This window comes from Hemicordylus capensis, chromosome 1 (genome assembly GCF_027244095.1).
Source record: "Hemicordylus capensis ecotype Gifberg chromosome 1, rHemCap1.1.pri, whole genome shotgun sequence".
In the NCBI taxonomy this organism is placed as follows: domain Eukaryota; kingdom Metazoa; phylum Chordata; class Lepidosauria; order Squamata; family Cordylidae; genus Hemicordylus; species Hemicordylus capensis.
Window position 1 is genome coordinate 289,906,919 of NC_069657.1, and position 18,174 is coordinate 289,925,092.

Below are 18,174 nucleotides of genomic sequence, written 5' to 3' on the forward strand. Positions count from 1 at the left end.
GGTGACTGGGCGGTTTTTCCTGGTTCCACCTGCTGAGCTTGCTGCTCAGCCTATATAGGAAGACTGCCAGTGGCAGAGGACCCACCACCGGCGGAGTTGCCACCGAAGGGGCAACATCAAAGGTGGTTTCCCCTTTGGGGGAGCCACCTCGGGGGAGAAACAAGGGCGAGGGCTGGACATTTGTATAGAGGGAGGCATTCAATAGTGGGGCTTCTGTTCAATCAGTTTTAAGTTGTGCTGAGGTTGGGTTGAAGTTGTAATGTGTGTGGGTTTGTCTGGAGATGGGGAGCCAGGGAGTGCCTTCGTTGAAGGTGGGGCAGCTATTCCGGTGGTGGTGGGGAATAAAAGAAAAAACGCTGGCAGGACAGCGGGCTGTTCCAGGGGAAGGGCAGTAAGAAATCTAATAGCTGTCCCCCTTTCCGGCTGTCCTGTCAGCTCTTTGACCCCGGGGAGCACTGCCAACATCCCACATAACCTTACCTTGCTCCTCTGCAATGCCAGGTCAGTCCAAAATAAATCAGAACTCATCCATGATTTGATCATAGATGAAGGGGCCGACCTTATGTGTATTACTGAAACTTGGTTGGCGGAGGCTAGTGGTCCAGTTTGGTCCCAGCTTCTCCCGCCAGGATATTCTGTAGAGGAGCAGGTGAGGGGACGTGGGTGGGGAGGTGGAGTGGCTGTGGTCTATAAGGAAAAAATAAATCAGAACTCATCCATGATTTGATCATAGATGAAGGGGCCGACCTTATGTGTATTACTGAGACTTGGTTGGCGGAGGCTAGTGGTCCAGTTTGGTCCCAGCTTCTCCCGCCAGGATATTCTGTAGAGGAGCAGGTGAGGGGACGTGGGTGGGGAGGTGGAGTGGCTGTGGTCTATAAGGATAACATCTCCCTTACCAGGATCCCTGTTAGGGTATCGGATCATATCGAATGTGTGTACTTGAGTTTAGGGACAAGGGATAGATTGGGACTTCTGTTGGTGTACCGATCACCCCCTACCCAACGGAATCCCTTACTGAGCTCACGGACTTGGTCGCGGAACTTGAGTTGGAGTCTCCCAGACTTTTGGTGCTGGGGGACTTCAATGTTCATTTTGGGAACAATTTGTCTGGGGCAGCTCAGGAGTTCATAGCGGCCATGACGACTATGGGCCTATCCCAAGCGGTCTCTGGATCGACGTATATTGCGGGTCACATGCTTGATTTGGTCTTTTATTCTGATCAGGGTTGTGTTCCGTGGGTGGGGACATTGTCATGGACGGACCACCATCTGGTTAAGGTTGGACTTACAACCGCTTTCCACTTTCGCAGGGGTGAGGGGCCTATTAGAATGGTCTGCCCGAAGAGGTTACTGGATCCGGTAGGATTCCAAGAAGCCTTGGAGGGATTTAATGTTGGCTCTGCTGGTGATCCTGTTGATGCCCTGGTTGAGAACTGGAACAACTTGCTCACCAGGGCAGTAGACACGATTGCTCCTAAGCGTCCCCTCCGACCTGCTTCAAAATTGGCCCCTTGGTATACGGAAGATCTATGTGGGCTCAAGCGGCAAGTAGGCGACTGGAGCGCAAGTGGAGAAAGACTCGACTCGAATCCGACAGATTACGACATGGAGCACATTTAAAGATCTATGCTCAGGCGATACGTGCGGCAAAGAAGCGGTTCTTTTGTGCACGTATTGCCTCTGTGAGTTCACGTCCGGTGGAGTTGTTCAGGGTTGTGAGGGGACTAGTATCTGCTCCCTCTCCCTTGAACCAGAATTTGGAAGCATCAGTTACCCGCTGTGGTGTGTTTAATGAATTTTTCGCAGACAAAATCTCTCGGATTCGGGCCGACCTAGATGGAGACTCCACAATTAATTTGATGTCCGAACTGGAGGTGTCCGACAACTCCTCTTATATGATTGGACTGGATCAAGTTCAGTTTGTGACTCCTGATGATGTGGACAAGCTGCTTGGAGCGGTGAGGCCTACCACTTGTCCTCTTGATCCTTGTCCAACATGGCTTGTTCAATCTAGCAGGGAGGCTGTTGTAGGCGGCCTGGTAGAAATCATAAATGCTTCCCTGAGGGAGGGCAGGATGCCTCGTCTTAAGGAGACAATTATTAGACCTCTTTTAAAGAAGCCTGTGTTAGATCTCTCAGAATTGAGCAATTATAGGCCAGTTTCCAATCTCCCATGGCTGGACAAGGTAATTGAGAGTGTGGTGGCCTCTCAGCTCCAGGTGATCTTGGAGGAAACTGATTATCTAGACTCATTTCAAACTGGTTTTCGGGCGGGCTATGGGGTGGAGACTGCCTTGGTCGGCCTGATGGATGATCTCCAATTGGCAGTGGACAGAGGAAATGTGACTCTATTGGTCCTCTTGGATCTCTCGACGGCTTTCGATACTATCATCCATAGTATCCTTCTGGAACATCTGAGGGTGTTGGGGGTGGGAGGCACTGTTTTACAGTGGTTCTGCTCCACCTCTCGGACAGATTCCAGATGGTGTTGATTGGAGATTGTTGCTCTTCAAAATCTGAGCTTAAGTATGGTGTTCCTCAAGGCTCCATACTCTCTCCGATGTTTTTTAACATCTACATGAAACCGCTGGGAGAGATCATTGGGAGATTTGGAGCTGGGTGTTACCAGTATGCTGATGACACCCAGATCTACTTCTCCATGTCAACTTCTTCAGGAGTTGGCATATCCTCCCTAAATGCCTGCCTGGAAGCAGTAATGGGCTGGATGAGGGAGAATAAACTGAAGCTGAATCCAGATAAGACAGAGGTACATATTGTGTGGGGTCGGAACTCTAGAGATGATTTTGATCTGCCTGTTCTAGACGGGGTCACACATCCTCAAAAGGAACAGGTTCGCAGTCTGGGAGTACTTCTGGATCAACGTCTCTCCTTGTTTTCTCAGGTTGAGGCGGTGGCCAGGGGTGCTTTCTATCAGCTCTGGCTGATACGCCAGCTGCGCTGGTTTCTTGAGATCAATGACCTCAAAACAGTGGTACATTTGTTGGTAACCTCCAGACTGGACTTCTGTAATGCGCTCTACGTGGGGCTGCCTTTGTATGTAGTCCGGAAACTTCAGTTGGTTCAGAATGCAGCAGCCAGGTTGGTCTCTGGGCCATCTCGGAGAGACCACATTACTCCTTTGTTGATGGAGTTACACTGGCTGCCAATAGGTTTCCCGGCAAAATACAAAGTGCTAGTTATAACTTATAAAGCCCTAAATGGCTTAGGCCCTGGGTATTTAAGAGAGCGTCTTTTTCGCTATGAGCCCCACCGGCTGTTGAGATCACTTGAGGAGGTCCATCTCCAGTTGCCACCAACTCGTTTGGTGGCTACACAGAGACAGGCCTTCTCGGCTGCTGCCCCGAGATTGTGGAATGCGCTCCCTGCTGAGATACGATCCTCCCCATCTCTGGCAATTTTCAGAAAACACCTGAAAACACATCTCTTCAACCAGGCTTTCTCAGCTTTTTAAAACTTGTTTTTAAATTGTTCTGATTATTTAATTGTTGTTTTATGATGTTTTTAATTGTTAATCATTGTTTTATGCTTTATAATTTTTGTTTTAATTATTAACTGATTTTAATGGTGTTTTTATGTAAACCGCCCTGAGCCTTTTGGAAGGGCGGTATAAAAGTTTTAATAAATAAATAAATAAATTTGCATCCCAAGAGTACACACATTCTTCTCTCTTCCTGGTTTAGTCTGGGACCCAAATATTTAATAATGTTGGGTTCATCTAAACTGCCCTCCTGCTCATGGAACAGGGGGCAATTTGCATGAATCACTCCCATGCAATAGGAAAACAGTGCCCAGGTGTGCTAGGAGGGGGAAAAGACACTCATAGTCTTCATCATGCACAGAGCGCTGGTCAGATGAAGTATTTTCCGAACCAGCTTGCAGACTTACAACACAGCCTGTTGCATCCCTAACTTGCCAGGGCACCAGGAGAGTAAACTTGTTTGCTTTTAATCTTGAAGAGAGTTGGGATGGCCACATTCTGTCAAGATGGCTTGACATAATGTGGCGGTGGGTGAGGGGGACCGTAACCCTAGAAGAGAGCTTGGTGATGTTAGGGCATAAGACTCTGGTGGACAGGACTGCCACTCAGTAGTTTATCCATGCTGAGGAAATAGTGTGGCAACTGGCAGACAAATGTGTGGAAATGTCTGGTAATGAGTCAGTACTGGCATGGAGTGCCCTGGAAGTTTTGCATGCCTTAAGCGGGGGGTGGGGGACATTCTGCAGAGTGTAAACAGTTGTAGTGTGGAAGGGTTATTTTAAAATTGCTCCTCACAAAAAGAAATTTCACAATATCTTTTCATTACTGTGAATGATCAGTTCCTCTGTTGTACTTCTCAGCTGAAAGATGGCCCTCTCCAACAGCAGGCAGGCTTCTGAAATCATGCTGAGACAGTGCTGACTCAAAGGAAACAATGCCATATTTTGAATTACTAACACAGAAACATTTCCCTAAAAAATCTTGTTCTTGGAAGATTTATACTTCTTCCCTAGTGCTGTGATTAAGTTAAATCCTTCTCCTCGTGTGCTCTTCTGCTGTCTTGCCACTGCTAGGCCCATTGCTCTTTGCATAATGACTCCATCCCACATCTCTGTTCTGCTGCATCTTAAACAGATGTTATGGAAGCAGACACCTTAGTAGCAACATAGTCAGACTTAAAATAGTCATGTCACTGATTTCAGGCTTTCAAGGTAAAGCTGATATAAAGCTCATTTACATAATAATAATAACTAGCTTAACCCGCACAGAGCATCTGTGCACTAGTACTTGATTGCTCCCCTCACACTCCCCTGCCACAGCCCCCCCTCACCTCAGATATCTCTCCACCCTCACCTGAGCCACACTCCTGCTCCTCATCCTCCATCCGGTTGCTTCTATCCCCTTCACCCCTCTTGGTCACTCCTCCATCCCTTTCTTCCACCCCCCTCACCACTTTTGGTCATGGCTGCAGAGTTGCTGGCACCTATTGGCTAAGATGCAGCTCCCTATCCCCAGAGACCTCCCCACTCTCACTCGAGCCCCGCTCCTACACTTCCCCACAGGAGGAGCAGCAGCAGAGGTTGACCGGGCCCTTTCTCGCTGCTGCCACTGCCATGGCTGCTCGTTCCCCTCAGGCTGCTGACAGGCCCAGACCCGTCCCTTGCCCTTCCTTCTTTCTCTCTTTCCCTCCCTTCTTTTTCCCTCTTTTTCTCTCCTCCACTCGCTCTTCCCCTCTGTCTTACTTCCCCTCCTCTCTCTCTCTCTCTCTCCCCCTCCTTCTCCCTCCCTCCTTCCCTTCCTGAGTTAACAGATCTTGTTCATCTTCTTTCCTCATCTATTTCAGACAACGGCAGCCTCCTTCTCCTGAAGGGGCTCTTTCCTCCCTCATGACTCCTTTCTTCGCAGACCCCTGCCCGCTATCTTTTTATATATAGAGATTCCTCTCCTCTGCAATCAAGAACATCTTCCGACCAGTAACAGTTGCATTCCAACTGACCTTAACTATCACAGGCTCCTCCTCCCTATCTGCATATGCCACTGCCCAATCACCATGGTGCTTCTGCTCTCACAGGCTCCTCCCTGCTATCTGCTAATGGAATCCCCAATGCCCAATCAGGTGCTTCTGCTAACAAACTCTCGCGAAAGCTGCCATACACGGGATTAGCCATGGGTACACCTTACAGAATTATACACACACACACACACACACACTAGCTGGGCCGGGCTCAGAGCATCTGAGTCTCTAGTTTGGCCCAGCAGTTTTCTGTCATGCCTCCACTTGAGGACATTGGAGAGGAGTGGGGAGCAGGCAACTTACTAGAAAGTGAGGAGGTGCCAGAGGAGGAGCAGGCCGGTGATATGAATGGGGAGGTAATTAAGACAGGCCAGTGCAAGTGTTTGGTGCAGGAGGGGCCAGCAAGGCTGGGTGATCTTTGGAGAGAAGGGTCAGGATCTGAGCCAGAGTTTGAATGGCCACTATCTCCTCGAGGATGCAGATGGGGGAAACGCCAGCAGCAGGTGAGGGAATTACGGAGGAGGAGTCGACTGGCGAGAAGACAGCAGGAGCCTGACTGAATCTATGGCAGCTGGCGGGGGTGGAGTGTTGATTAAGTGCATGTGGCTGCTGACTATAAATTGGGCAGCCTGTGCCTTGAACAAACTGCTGGAAACAACACGTCAAATCTTCTTTGAGCTTCTGTTGTAGATTTTGACTTTGGAATTTGAGCTTCTCACTACTGTATTCCTGGCGAGACTGTTAAACTTGACTATTTAGCAGTAAAACTGAAACAAGCTGCTGGCTATTGTGTCATATATTTCTGGCCAGTATCTTCCGTCGAGTGAGCTCATGACATTTTCTCCCGCTCGCCACTGCTGCTGGAGCTTAACTTTCCACCTGCCCGCCAGCTGCCTCTGCCCGGCCGACCCACCTCCTCCAGTCGGCCGCCCGCCTCCTCGACTCCTCCCAGCAGTGCGGCTCCACCCACTGGCCTCCTCCTCCTGCCGGCATGGCTTCACCCGCCAGTCTCCTTCTCCCACTGGCGTGGCTTTGCTGGCTGGCCATCTCCTCCCACCAGCATGGCTCCCACTGGTGCGGCTCCACCAGCAGGCGTGACTCCACTGGCTGACATGACTGTTTTCTTCCCCCATCCCTGTGGCTATCTGGCTTCTCTCCAAACTGTCACAAGAGCTGCTATGCATGGGATAGCATTAGGGGCATGCATAGGACTGTCGTACTCCTTCTCCCAATGCACATTCTTCCTTAGCACCCTTTTGTCGGGGAGGGGGGAGGGGGGGCTTTCTGTATAAACTGCAGCCCTCATACAAAATACTAGTATTTAGATCATGTGTGAGGAGACCAGTTTGGATGAACCACCCTTCCATGCACCATTAGAAGAAGGGGTACATGGAATAGGAAGGGGAACAGGATGTGTGTTTGGTAGGCAGTGCAGCTCAGAAGTAATCGTTCAGACCATCCCTATGAAGATTAATGGAGAGAAGCCAGTGGGTTTAATAGTGTATCAACTAGTGCTAGGCCACACACCCCTCCCCCTTTTCACAGCAATGAAAATGTGGGGAGGGCATCAATTTTGTGTAAATCACTCCATTTTCAACAAGATTTCAGGGTTTGGGGCAACCTACCAGTAGGAGTGGTGGTAGAGGTACATAGGAACATAGGAAGCTGCCATATACTGAGTCAGACCATTGGTCCATCTAGCTCAGTATTGTCTTCACAGACTGGCAGCGGCTTCTCCAAGTTTGCAGGCAGGAATGTCTCTCAGCCCTATCTTGGAGAAGCCAGGGAGGGAACTTGAAACCTTCTGCTCTTCCCAGAGCGGCTCCATCCCTTGAGGGGAATATCTTACAGTGCTCACACTTCTAGTCTCCCTTTCATATGCAACCAGGGAAGACCCTGCTTAGCTTAAGGGGACAAGTCATGCTTACTACCACAAAACCAGCTCTTATTATCATCATATTTTTATACTGCCTGATATACACATCTCTAGGCGGTGTACAAAATTTAAAATAATATTTAAAAGTCAGCACAGATTAAAATACATGAGACACAATAAAAACAATAGTATAAAACAGTTATTAAAATGAATTATTAAAATTAATTCTAATTAAAAGCTTGCAAGAACAGGAGAGTCTTGGGGGTCTTCCTGAAAACAAACAGAGAAGGAGATGTTCTTATTTCAGCAGGGGCCATATTCTAAAGCCCTGGGACAGCCACAGAGAAAGCCCAATGAGTTGATGGCAACTGTAACCGGACCTCTCCAGAAGGTCATAACAGGCAGCAGGATTTATGACAAAGGAAGTGCTCTCTTAAATAGCCTGAATCCAAGCCATTAAGGGCTTTATAGGAAATAACCAGCACTTTGTATTTCACCTAGAAACGTATTGGCAGCAAGTGCAGTTCTTTTAACACCAGCGTTATATGGTCTCTTTGTGTTGTCCCAGAAAGCAATTTGGCTGCCACATTCTGTACCAATTGTAGTTTCTGGACTATGTACAAAGGCAGCCCCACATGAAATGCATTACAGCAGTCAAGCCTGGAGGTTACCAGCATATGTACCACTGTTTTAAGCTCATTTACCTCTAGAAATGGACATATCAGCTGAAGCTGATAAAAATGTACTCCTGGCCACTGCCTCAACCTAAGAAACCAGGGAGAGCTCAGGGTCCAGGAGCACTCCCAAGCTACGTACCTGATCTTTCAGGGGGAGAGTAAACCCATCCAGAACAGGCAGATCTAAACCATCTCTCGGGTCCCGACCCCCCACAGTCAGTACCTCCGTCTTATTTGGATTCAACTTCACTTTGTTATCCTCATCCAGCCCATTACTGCCGCCAGGCAGGCATTTAGGAAATATATTCCATTTCCTGATAAGGTTGTCATGGAGAAATAGATCTGGGTGCTTATTGATAACACCCTGCACCAAACGTCCTAATGATCTCTCCCAGCAGTTTCATGTAGATGTTAAAAAGCTTTGGTGACAGTATAGAGCCTTGTGGAACTCCACACTTTCGTTCTCACTTTGAAGAACAACAGTCTCCAAGTGACACCATCTGGAATCAACCAGAGAGTTAGGAGCAGAACCACTGTAAAACAGTGCCATCCAATCTCACCTCCCTCAGGCAGTCCAGAAGGATAACATGGTCGATGGTATCGAAAGCCTCAAAGAGATCTAAAAGGATCAGCGGAGTCACACTCCCTCTGTCGATAGCCGGCTGGAGATCATCCATCAGGCCAACCAAGGCAGTCTCCACCCCACAGCTCACACGGAAGCCAGTTTGAAATGAGTCTAGATAATCTGCATCATCCAAAACTGCCTGGTGTTGAGAGGCCACCACACACTCAGTCACCATGCCCAACCATGGAAGATTAGAAACAGGTCTGTAATTTAGTTTTAATATTCCTTTTGCAGAGAAGACGCAGTGGCTCTGGGTGCCAACGTGCAGATTAATGAAGCACCAGCATTTCAGAAGTGTTGCTACTGCTGTACTGCAGACTAACACAGCTCTACTGTTTGCACTGGAGATATTTGCCAATGTCCCCTGTTCCTAGAAGTGCTTCATGCAACCCAGATGTAAGTCCTTGATGGCTGCGTGACCCTCATGGAGCAACTTGTGGGTCACATGCAGCACTTCTGTGGGCAGGGGAGACTGGAAAATGTCATCCCTGCCCCCATAGTGGTATCTGGAGACAGTGGTTGCAGCTCCAGGGCTTCTCACTAAGCACTGGCACTTCGTTAGTCAACCACAGTGTTTTCTGTACCAAAGATTGCACAGCGTTGCTTCCACCATCATCCAAGTGAGCCAGCTTCAACTCTGAAAATGGCTCAAAAATTAAATAGTCCCTCCCATGAAATTTGCCAAGGTTTATCCTACACCAAAGCACCCTGAAACAGCTGGAAGTATTTCTGGATAATATTTTCAGATAAGCAGTCATGTCAACAGCCTAGTTTGGGGCTTGGATACCAACTGCCGAATACATTCCTACTAGTCCCAAGCGGAAGTGCCACCTGGGAAGAAACCAGAAAGTGACTGCTCATGAATGGCCCAGTGCAAGTCCCTGAGGCAGCTGTAGTGACTGCTTGGCACCTGCAGCCACATGGTAAAGCCTCTCCACAGTTGTGTTCCAAGTAGTATTCATGCAGAAGTAGGACAGGAATTAAAGCACTTGGAAGGTTTACTAAACTGAAGTAGCTGCCTGCTGCATGTTGGTAGTTAGGTGACAATTGATAAATGATTTCCAAACAAACCTTTACATTTTTATAACTGATCTTTCTTCACGATTGGAACTTCCTGGAATACTTGCATTTTTAAAATAGTTCTGGTGGGTACTTTATGTAGTGTAGGGTAATTTGTGCTTTCTGTGTATTTGAATTATTTCATTCTAACATGATCTAACTCTTAGATTTGCTTTGGCTGCTTGATGGCCTTGATGTGATCCTCTATGGGAGCCTGTGGAATTGCTCATGAGCTTGCAGCCCGGTGGCACTTGCACCGAGATGCTGATTTCATCTCTGCATGGGACCTATGTGCATGGGCTCGATACATCTGCAGCAGCTCTTTTTCAAACGGCCACAGTGCATACATCTGTGGCTATGTATACAGGCCCCATGTGGAGGTACCCATTCACAGAAGTAGTGCACTGGATTGTAAGGCTGCTGTGATTCTGCACATTTTCACAGGTGATCAGTCACAGGGACATAGGGACATAGGAAGCTGCCTTATACTGAATCAGACCATGGGTCCACCTAGCTCAGTATTGTCTACACTGATTGGCAGCAACTTCTCCATGATTACTGGAGAAGTCTCTCTCAGCTTTATCTTGGAGATGCCAGGAAGGGAAGCTAGGACCTTCTGCATGCAAGCATGTAGGTGCTCTTCCGAGAGTGTCCCCATCCCCTGAGGTGATGAAGCAAAACAAAATAATGGTTTTGTTATGGAGTGCCTTCTGCAATAAAACTGTGTTTCCCAGAACTGCAGAAGAATGCCTTCATCAAACAACTTGAAGCTATTCTCATGAGCAGCGAAAACTGGGATAGGGAAGCCCAGCCGGTTTTTGCTGCTAATGAGAACCGCTGGGAGCCACGCGGCCCTTACCTGCTCCCAATCCCCAAAGCCCCTTAGGCCCCGCAGGAGAGCCACCGCTCATCTGGGCGGGCAATCTGCCTGCCTAGGGTAAAGTAAGAGACCATCTGCAGGGTGGGTCGAGAAAACCCACTCTTCCCTCAGACCCACCCGAAGCTCTTCACACAGATCATGTGAAGAGCTTCCCTCTGTTTACTTCTTGGAGATTCTAAAGAAGATCTATTTCTTTACAAGAAACTTTCTGAGCTACCTAACCTCACCTTTCCAACTCTAATCTTACAGAGCAGAATGGCATGCTGGGTAGGGAGGGCAGGTCTTGCATGCTCTCAATTGCAATTGCATGTTGGACAGGGCCAGTGGACAGCATTGTCCAAACCATCCCAACGATGACCATGAATTTTAGTTAGTGGTGTAGATAAAGAAGTTTTGACAGGTGTGTAGAAGGGATGGGGACTGCCAGAACAGGGAGAAACAGCAGTATAAAATGATGATTTATTCGCAATGTATTTCAAAGATAATGAGCCTTGACACACAATGACACTAACCCAGGTTAGGCTGCCACTAACCTGGGTTAGCTGGCTGTGTAGACAGGAGGCAAGGCTCCCAAACCCAGGATTGCCAAAACCGGTAAACCCTGAAAATAAACCTGGGTCTTAATAAAATAAACCAGGTTAGTGCACAGCAGGGGCTTTGGTACCTGGGTTTGGTGATCACGTGACTGCTTCCCACACAGTTAAAACACCTTCAAAGGTTTTGGCAGCCGCCCACCATGTTTTCCAGAACGGGCTGCGGCTACTGGGCTGTGAGCAGGCAGTGTGCCACTCTTCACAGTCCTCTCTATGACCCCATGCTCAAAATGGCTTGAATGGGGCATCTCCTGCTCCTTTCCCCTTCATTGCCAGTCCAAGTGTGGCTGTGATGTAATGAGTTTCCCCCTTCTCCGGGCAGTGTGGTGTGTGGTGGGAAGGTCCCCTCAGTCCTCAGGTGGACTTTCATGCTCTGTACACACCATTTTAGTGTTAGTGTGTGAGCGGGGTTTACGGAGTCCAGCAGCAGCTTTGCTCATCAGCCCCCCCACCACAGCCCTAACCTGGGTTAGGCTCCTTGCAAGCCTCAAATAATTGTGTGCTGAGGTTCAATCTTTTTCAAGGGACCTTTTGGAAAAGACACTGATCTCCTCTACTCCTAAGCCGACTGAAGGGGAAGGGGACACCTTCCACCATGATTGTGATTCCTCTCTCCATGCATACAAAAAGAATGTCTGAACAGGCATCAGCATAATCTTTCTCTCTCACCTTCTTAACTATGGACTGACTGAGAGTCAGCACAGCTGGGTACTGTAGACACAGGGGGTGGGGGTAGAATCTGTGCACTGCTGGTGCTGATTGTCTGAGATATAATACATCAAACAAGCACAACAGCCAGGCAGGAGAAGCTCAAGGAGACAATGAGGCATTCCTGGCTTTAAAGTGATGATCCCCATAAGGAGAGGATTGTACTGACTTCTTTCTTTTTTCTTTGCAGAGTCACAGTGTACACTCTGTGGTGAGCCTGAAGGTGAGTTGTACATCTGTACCCTTAATGATTTTCAAAGCCAATAGTGGCGGTGCTTAACTTGCATTATCTGTTTAATCTGTTACCACTTTTTCTACTGTGACAGTCAATTGAACGTAGTATTAGAAGTGATGCTAACAAATGGGGGGAAACACACTGCTGTGATAGATGCCAGAAATGAATTGAATTAGTACTGAGCAAAGCACAGTACATGCTTCAGGCAGCAGGAGACCAGTATTCTCTTGCAATGGAAATGGAGATATTGGGTCCTTTACTTAGATATTTTGTCAGTATAATTAGAAGTAAGAAAGAGTGCAAGCACTCATTTGAAGTCACATGGAAACCTAGTGGAAATCAGTTTTTAACTCAAGCAGTTGATTGTTGTTGAATTCAGACAACTGTAAGAAACAAGAACCATTAAGCATGACACCAAAGTGATATTTACACCAGAGAAGCCTATCATTTAATAAAACAAACATCTAACATACGTTTAGGCTTTTGTCATAAAAGGAAACAGTTGTGATGGCCAAGAAGAAGAAACTCTTACGGTAGATTACATATCCATCATTATGGTTCTAATATAAATAAAGCAATCAGAATACTGATGAAATCATATTAGATATGATCCAGGGGAAGTTAAGCTTCTTTGATTTCACACTATATTATATTGTGAATTTTATAGAGATATACGTCAAAGATTAATTTCTCCTTTGTTGGAAAATTCCCTTGGTCGTACCGATGATCTTTATCTTAATTTTTCTTTTAACTTACACCAATGTTGAGATCATCTTTGGAATGGCAAAGTTTTGCTATATTATTTGTAAAATGTGTGCAGATGTGCTGTAAACGTTTTATTTACTGGTCAACGACCGAAATAAACTTATGAATTCTGAATTCTTCAGTGGCAGAAGGTTGAACACATGTTTTGCTTTCTTGTTGAAATCAGTTTGGAAGAAGGTGTGCTTTACTTTGATTGAATTGGGTCCTCAATTTTTTAACATGAGTTAGTAACGGTGCTTGAACAGAAAGGGAATCCTAGAGATGGATGGAAAGTATTGAGTACAGTAGATTCTTAATGTTAGCTGAATTGTGCCATTAACCTATAAATCATATCATTTTCAAAGGAAGTATATGATTTTCATGTTTGCTAGTGAGCTGCACTTGATTTTAAAGTATGCACATGTTCTTGTTACGTGAAGCTTCCAATATGAAAGCATCTGATAGGAAATGTGATATTCTCTTTGTCAGTTAGAATCACATGGACCCGACTCAGCAAACAAAGTAAATGTTGATTGGTCATAGTCGATGTTGACATGTGGAGAAAATTTAAAATAAATACTGTTATCAGGTTATAGCTACTTTAGTGTGGTGTTATAGAGGTTTGCAAGTCTAAAATTCAAGAGTTATCAGTGGATTTTATTTTCAAGTTTTGAATCGCAGTACTGGATGATGCCGATTCTCATACTATTTAGATTCCAAATTAGTGCATGTGAAGTGAAGTGACAAAATTGACTACAAAGGTGTATATAATTAACTTTGGACCAGTTGTGCTGCTCATGTGTAACTGTACTCTAGAAATGCCAATTCAAATAACTCTTAGAGATTCACATTTTTATTAATCTAAGAGGGCCACATTACTTCATGAGAAAAGCAAAGCAAATGGAGTTATTTGCTTCTGAAGGCTGCCATTCTATGCATTGTTTCTTTAAAGTTAGCCCCATTGGACTTAGTGGGACTTCTGAATACACATGCATGGGGTTGGACAATTACATCAGGCTAGAATAAAATAATCCTAAATATGTATGTTTAGGATTACATCATATTAGCTTGATTTTATTTATTAATTTATTTATGTTTTCTTGGAAGTGACTTGCACTAACTGAATTGGACTTACTCTCAAGTAGCTTTTTGGACTAAGACATCTCAGTTTCCTCTCCCTCATCAAGTGGCCATCTATAAAACATGTCATTTCTAGGAACGCTTCATGATGTGAGAGGAGAGATGTTGTAAAGTGGTGGTGACAAAGGAAGGATGGCACATTGGTTAGATGAGACCAAAGAGTAATGATGGGGGACTTTGGAGAGTGATTTTTCAGAGGGGAGCAGGAGGCTACTTTGGGGGAGAGTGAGGGGGCAAGGAACATAGGAACACAGGAAGCTGCCATATACTGAGTCAGACCATTGGTCTATCTAGCTCAGTAGTGTCTTCACAGACTGGCAGTGGCTTCTCCAAGGTTGCAGGCAGGAATCTCTCTCAGCCCTATCTTGGAGATGCCAGAGAGGGAACTTGAAACCTTCTGCTCTTCCCAGCTCTCACATAAGCTTGCGCTCTTTGATTGCCTGTATCTCATCTGTTCATGACATGCCTACTGAAATGTCACAATGAATGTCACAACCTTATTTGAAAGGAGCCTTGCAGCTGCTATTATACTATACTAAGAACATTATTTAGGTATGTTTGGAGAGACATAGTCCCAGTAGACAACAAAGCTACTCACACGATTGCTCAAAACTGGGCCACAGGAGTCCAGCCTGGTTTTGAGCAATCATGAGAAACTCTAGCTTCTCTGGCAGCTAGCCCACCTAAAAAACCCTACCCCTAAACAAGGATAATGGAGCGAGCACTCTGTTAACCTCGTTCTTTTGATCATGGGTCAGCCGTGGCTGACACACTCAGGGTGGGGGGGGGGGAGAGGGGAGGGGGAGGCCAGGAAGGTACCGCACACTCACGCAATGACTTCCTGGGGTTTGGGGGGCTGGTGCACCACACAGCGGTGCTCCCCTTCCCCCGGAGATCCATACAGAGCTGCGGCTGGATACAGGAGTGCCCGACTGTAGCAGCCAGTCGTCTGGGTGGCCAATGTGGCCACCCAGCAATGAGCAACTGCTTCTGTGTGGGGAGAGAGGGCTAAGCCTGCTCTCCAAGCACAAACCCCATCTGGTGCTTCATACTCATCATGTGAAGTGCCTCAAGCTCATGTTGTGGAATGTCTCAAATGCAAGTGATAATTGCTGAATTTCAAAGATATACAATTGTTTTGACTCCCCCCGCCCCCCCCCACACACACTCTATATCAGTGGCCCTATGGTTGTAGAGAGAGCACAGCATATACATGGGTGATGGGGGAGAACATAAACTAAACTCTTCATAATACTTTTTTTGGCATTTCTTTTTTGTGCTAATCTTAAAATAATTGAACAGAAAGTAGAGCTATGCTATTTCAGGTAACTTTCATGCCATCTGTGCCTAGTGTAAAACTGATATTTCTAAAGAACTTTTTGATTCGATTTATTCAGATTAAGAATCTGGGCAGCAGTTTGGAAATATTATCTTGAACATGCACTAGATTATTCCCAAAAGTGTTGGATTTCCACCAGTCCTTTTCTGAACAGCTCAGAAAAAAAGCTCTATGCTGGTTCTGTAGGTTACCTCCAAGTCAAGAGGAAGTCAAGCAGAACTTTTAAAGAAGCTATAGAACATTACTGAACAGTGGGCTAATGCTTCTTAGTCCCTGACAATCTGTAATTCTCTGCAATGTATTCCACTCCTTTCAAAAGTTTTCTAATGGGTGCTCCGAGCAAATTAAAAGTTACTTGTTTGGGCATCCTGTTGGTAGTGGTAAAGAAAACTCTACTAGCATGAATATAGCCATTTTTAACAGCCCCGTAATGCTGTTCAATAAAGAATCAGCACAGTTTCTATTTCATTCATACTGAAAATCTACATCATATATTCCTCTGCCCAGAAGGAAAATAAATTAGCAATTCAAAAGATATGATTTGGGTTCACAGAACTAGTGGCAGCTGCAATGCAGATAGGTAACAATGCCAACATGCATTATGAATTTCTAGAATGGGATTAGAGTTATCCCCTTCACACTGATATTAGTTTGCTAAATTTATATTGTGTAAACCGCCCTGAGCCATTTTTGGAAGGGCGGTATATAAATCAAAAATATGTATGTCTGTACGTACGTATGTTGTGGCATGTTTAATCCCATGCATTGTTGTTATTTTTTCTCTCTGCTTTATATGAAGTAGTACATTTTTAAAGGTGTCAACAGAATACACAGCATCTGAGCACAAACAGTATATTTTCTTCACTAGACCCTATGGAGGACATGGTATAAAGAGGCTTACCAATTCCCGGTATCTGTAGACGGTACAGAAAGAGAGCACAAAGTACAATATTGTAAAAGCTGTCAATAGTGAGTTTACACTGAATATATTTTTCTTCATTACAGTCTATGGTGGAGAACGTACAAAGAGAGCATTACTACTTAAAGGTGTCTGTAGACAGCACAGAAAGAAAGACACAAAGTACTGCATTGTAAAATCTGTCAACAAGAAGTATAGCCTCTGAGCGTACATTTTTCTGTTTAAACCACAAGCTCCTGCTTAATGGTAGTTTGTCTTTCTTGCTGTCTTTCTTGCCTAAAGTACAAGGAGAAGTATTCTTATTTAAAATATTCTGACAGATCCCATGTCTTGTGGGATGCTGTGGATAATGTCACTGAGCACAGTATGAGGTCATTCACACAAGTGAAAACTGTGTCCTACCCAGGTTTGGGAGCTGTGTGTGCTCCCAGTTTTCAGTTGTGTGGGTGCAAACACCTAGGTAGGAGGAGAGAGAAATGACTGAGGAAACAAGGTAGGAGGGAAAGCTGAGTAAATGACCTCTATGTGTTGGTTCTGGGCAGAGGCGGTGAGGAAGAAAGATGCCCCCCTCCCATTTTAAAGAAGGTTGTTCCACTGTTCTCTTCCCCATTTTTTGAAAAAGAATCTTCCCACAATCTCCCCCCACCCTATTTTTAAAAATGGATATTTCAATTTGGAACGGCCTCTATTAAACGAGAGGTAATAAACCCACCTCTCCGCCACCATGGCCCAGCACACATACTCCTGTAATGATAGGACACAACCCAGACAAAATTAAACACTTTTAAATCCTATTGATTGGCATGGAAGAGATTACATACATATTTGTATTTGAATGGAAATGATTTAAGTATGTGTGTAATTCTCCCATTGAAATCAATGGTGTTGAAAACAGTGTCACTCATTGAAATCAATGATATCATTCCAGGAGCTGATCAGGGGCATAGCTATAATTGAGAAGATGGGTCCAAAGAACCCAGCCCCTCCAGTTCCAGAGGGCCTCCCAGTTCCACTCCTCTCTATTTTCTCCATTATCTCCCTCGGAGGGGCTGCCAGGGAGAAGGGCACACATAGGTCCCCTCTCCCCTAGCTACACCCCAGGAGCTGATATTTGCTATTCACTATGTACTGTAAGTCAGTTCTAAAGAACATGATCGTGACATTTCATTGCTCAGACACATGAGCTGGATCCATGAGAACATGTAGCAACAAGAACCACTTCTCTGAAGTTTTTTGTTGTTCTTATTGGATTGTGTCCAAAGACAGTTATTAGGAAGTTTCACTTCTAGCCAAGAAATAGCCAAAAATAAATCCAAAATGACAACTTCACTTTCTCATGCTAATAGGCCTGTCCTCTCTGCCATCTGAGTGAATGGTGGTCACATTACATTGGGAAGTGTCATGGCTTGCCAACACATGCTTATATCTCAACTCTACACAAAGTTGGGGTGCATGTTCTCAGCTTGCCACCAAGCAGATGCTTTTCTAACACTTCCCCTGTTCCATCATGCATCAAGGGTTGTGGGAACAGGCTCCCCTCAAGTGCTAATATTCTGTACACAGCGGCGGCAGTGATGCTTTCTGGCTTAGAATGGTTGGCTTCACCCATTTCAGACCTTTCTTCTTCTTCTTTTGCTTAATTGCAAAGACTGTGAATGAATGTCTGTTGCACATTGTAGAACTCCGTCATTATAAATCAAAGGTTCATGTGGTTAGGAGGCTAAGAGTGGTTTAACTTGCTGAATTACATGTTCCCTGTTGCCTTGTGTCTTTCTCCTAATTGCACTCAAGTATCAGCAGGAAAAAGGAGGTGCACATTTTGTTCAAGGGTTTTGCTGCAAATGACACAAGGTGACAAGTTTTG

At 45.6% G+C, this 18,174-nt stretch overlaps 1 protein-coding gene across 12 annotated transcripts in view; it reads left to right on the forward strand.

Moving 5' to 3' along the window:
• The window catches only part of DLGAP2 (DLG associated protein 2), a 691,732-nt gene that overhangs the window by 303,696 nt on the left and 369,862 nt on the right, over nucleotides 1-18,174 (forward strand). For all 12 annotated transcript variants that reach the window (XM_053286136.1, XM_053286148.1, XM_053286135.1 and 9 more), the window contains one exon: nucleotides 12,124-12,156. In XM_053286136.1, the coding sequence (XP_053142111.1) occupies nucleotides 12,124-12,156 (33 nt within the window). The remainder of the gene's footprint in view (nucleotides 1-12,123; nucleotides 12,157-18,174) is intronic.